Source organism: Fukomys damarensis, unplaced genomic scaffold (genome assembly GCF_012274545.1).
Source record: "Fukomys damarensis isolate Sample0158 unplaced genomic scaffold, DMR_v1.0_HiC HiC_scaffold_23, whole genome shotgun sequence".
Taxonomy (NCBI): domain Eukaryota; kingdom Metazoa; phylum Chordata; class Mammalia; order Rodentia; family Bathyergidae; genus Fukomys; species Fukomys damarensis.
In genome coordinates, this window is record NW_022900935.1 from 8,261,669 (window position 1) to 8,262,861 (window position 1,193).

General features: G+C 33.2%; 1 protein-coding gene across 3 annotated transcripts in view; it reads left to right on the plus strand.

The window, feature by feature from the left end:
* Positions 1-1,193, plus strand: part of Zmpste24 (zinc metallopeptidase STE24) — a 49,034-nt gene that overhangs the window by 27,934 nt on the left and 19,907 nt on the right. The window contains exon 5 of one of the 3 annotated variants that reach the window (XM_010625911.3): positions 465-617. The exons of the other annotated variants lie outside the window; for them this stretch is intronic. Within the exon in view, the coding sequence (XP_010624213.1) occupies positions 465-617 (153 nt within the window). The remainder of the gene's footprint in view (positions 1-464; positions 618-1,193) is intronic. 3 annotated transcript variants of the gene reach the window in all.

Here is a 1,193-nt window from a genome sequence, read left to right on the forward strand (position 1 = left end):
TAACATTTTTGTTTTTTAAATGGGAAGGTTTTCTTTTCTTGTCTTTTTTGGTATAGGGGATTGAACTCAGGACTTTGTGCTTGCGAGGCAGGCGACCTAACCACTGAGCTAAATCCTCAGCCCTAAGATTTCCTTTTCTTCTGGGCTGATAATAATTTGCTACTTCAGAACATGAACTGGTTTTCATGTAGTTCAGGAACTACAATTATGGTAAAGTTCATGGTTTTAAGTTTTGCTATAAACTCTTTGAGCACTTTTTCAGCTATAGTATTTAAATGAATTTATTTCAAACTATAAAATGCAAACATTACTCATTGTCTTAGACTACCTGCCATCATATAAACAGTCCCATTGCATGTTAAATTTTTTAATTGCTCTAATAATACATTCTTTTTGTTCACTTACTATTTATTTAAAAGGGACAACCAGTTTCTCAGTTTCTCATGGCAGTCTTCTTTTTTCAGACTTTGGACTTTTTTATGAAAGATGCAATCAAGAAATTTGTTGTGACTCAGTGTATTTTATTGCCTGTGTCTTCACTTCTGCTTTACATTATTAAAATTGGGGGTGACTATTTTTTTATTTATGCCTGGCTGTTCACATTAGTTGTTTCTCTGGTGAGTAAAATCTTCATTTTTGTTTTATAAAAGTTCTTGATAAGATTACTGTGACTTAATCCTCATTACTATGTAAACAACTCTTAAGAGAATGAATTGTAAAGAGGTACTCATAAATTTCCCTCTTGGTTTCTGCTTTTGGTTATAGAGAACTGACTGACCGTAAATTTTCTATCTTGCTGCTAACTTTTATAGATTGTAGAAGATAGTTGTTGGTCACTTTTAATGATCCAGTTGCCAGGTAGTTTCAGGCTGTATATTTGTGATTTGCCACCAAATGGATGACTGAATGAGATAATTTTATGACTCTTAAACGATCTCCAATACATAAAAAGCATGGTTGTTTTGAAGAGAGATTAAAGAGCGACAAGAAAAGGAAAGGATACACTTATCTGGCTTGTTTTTGCTGTCCTCTCTGCCTTCCCTTCTCCTTCTCCTGCTTTCTTACCCCTTTTCTGTTTCCTTCCTTCTTTTACCTATTCTTTATCCTTTTATTTCCTTTTTTCCCTATTGTCACCCCCTGACCTCTCTCTTCTCCCTCTTTTTTTTTTTTTTTTTTTTTTTTTTTTTTTTTTT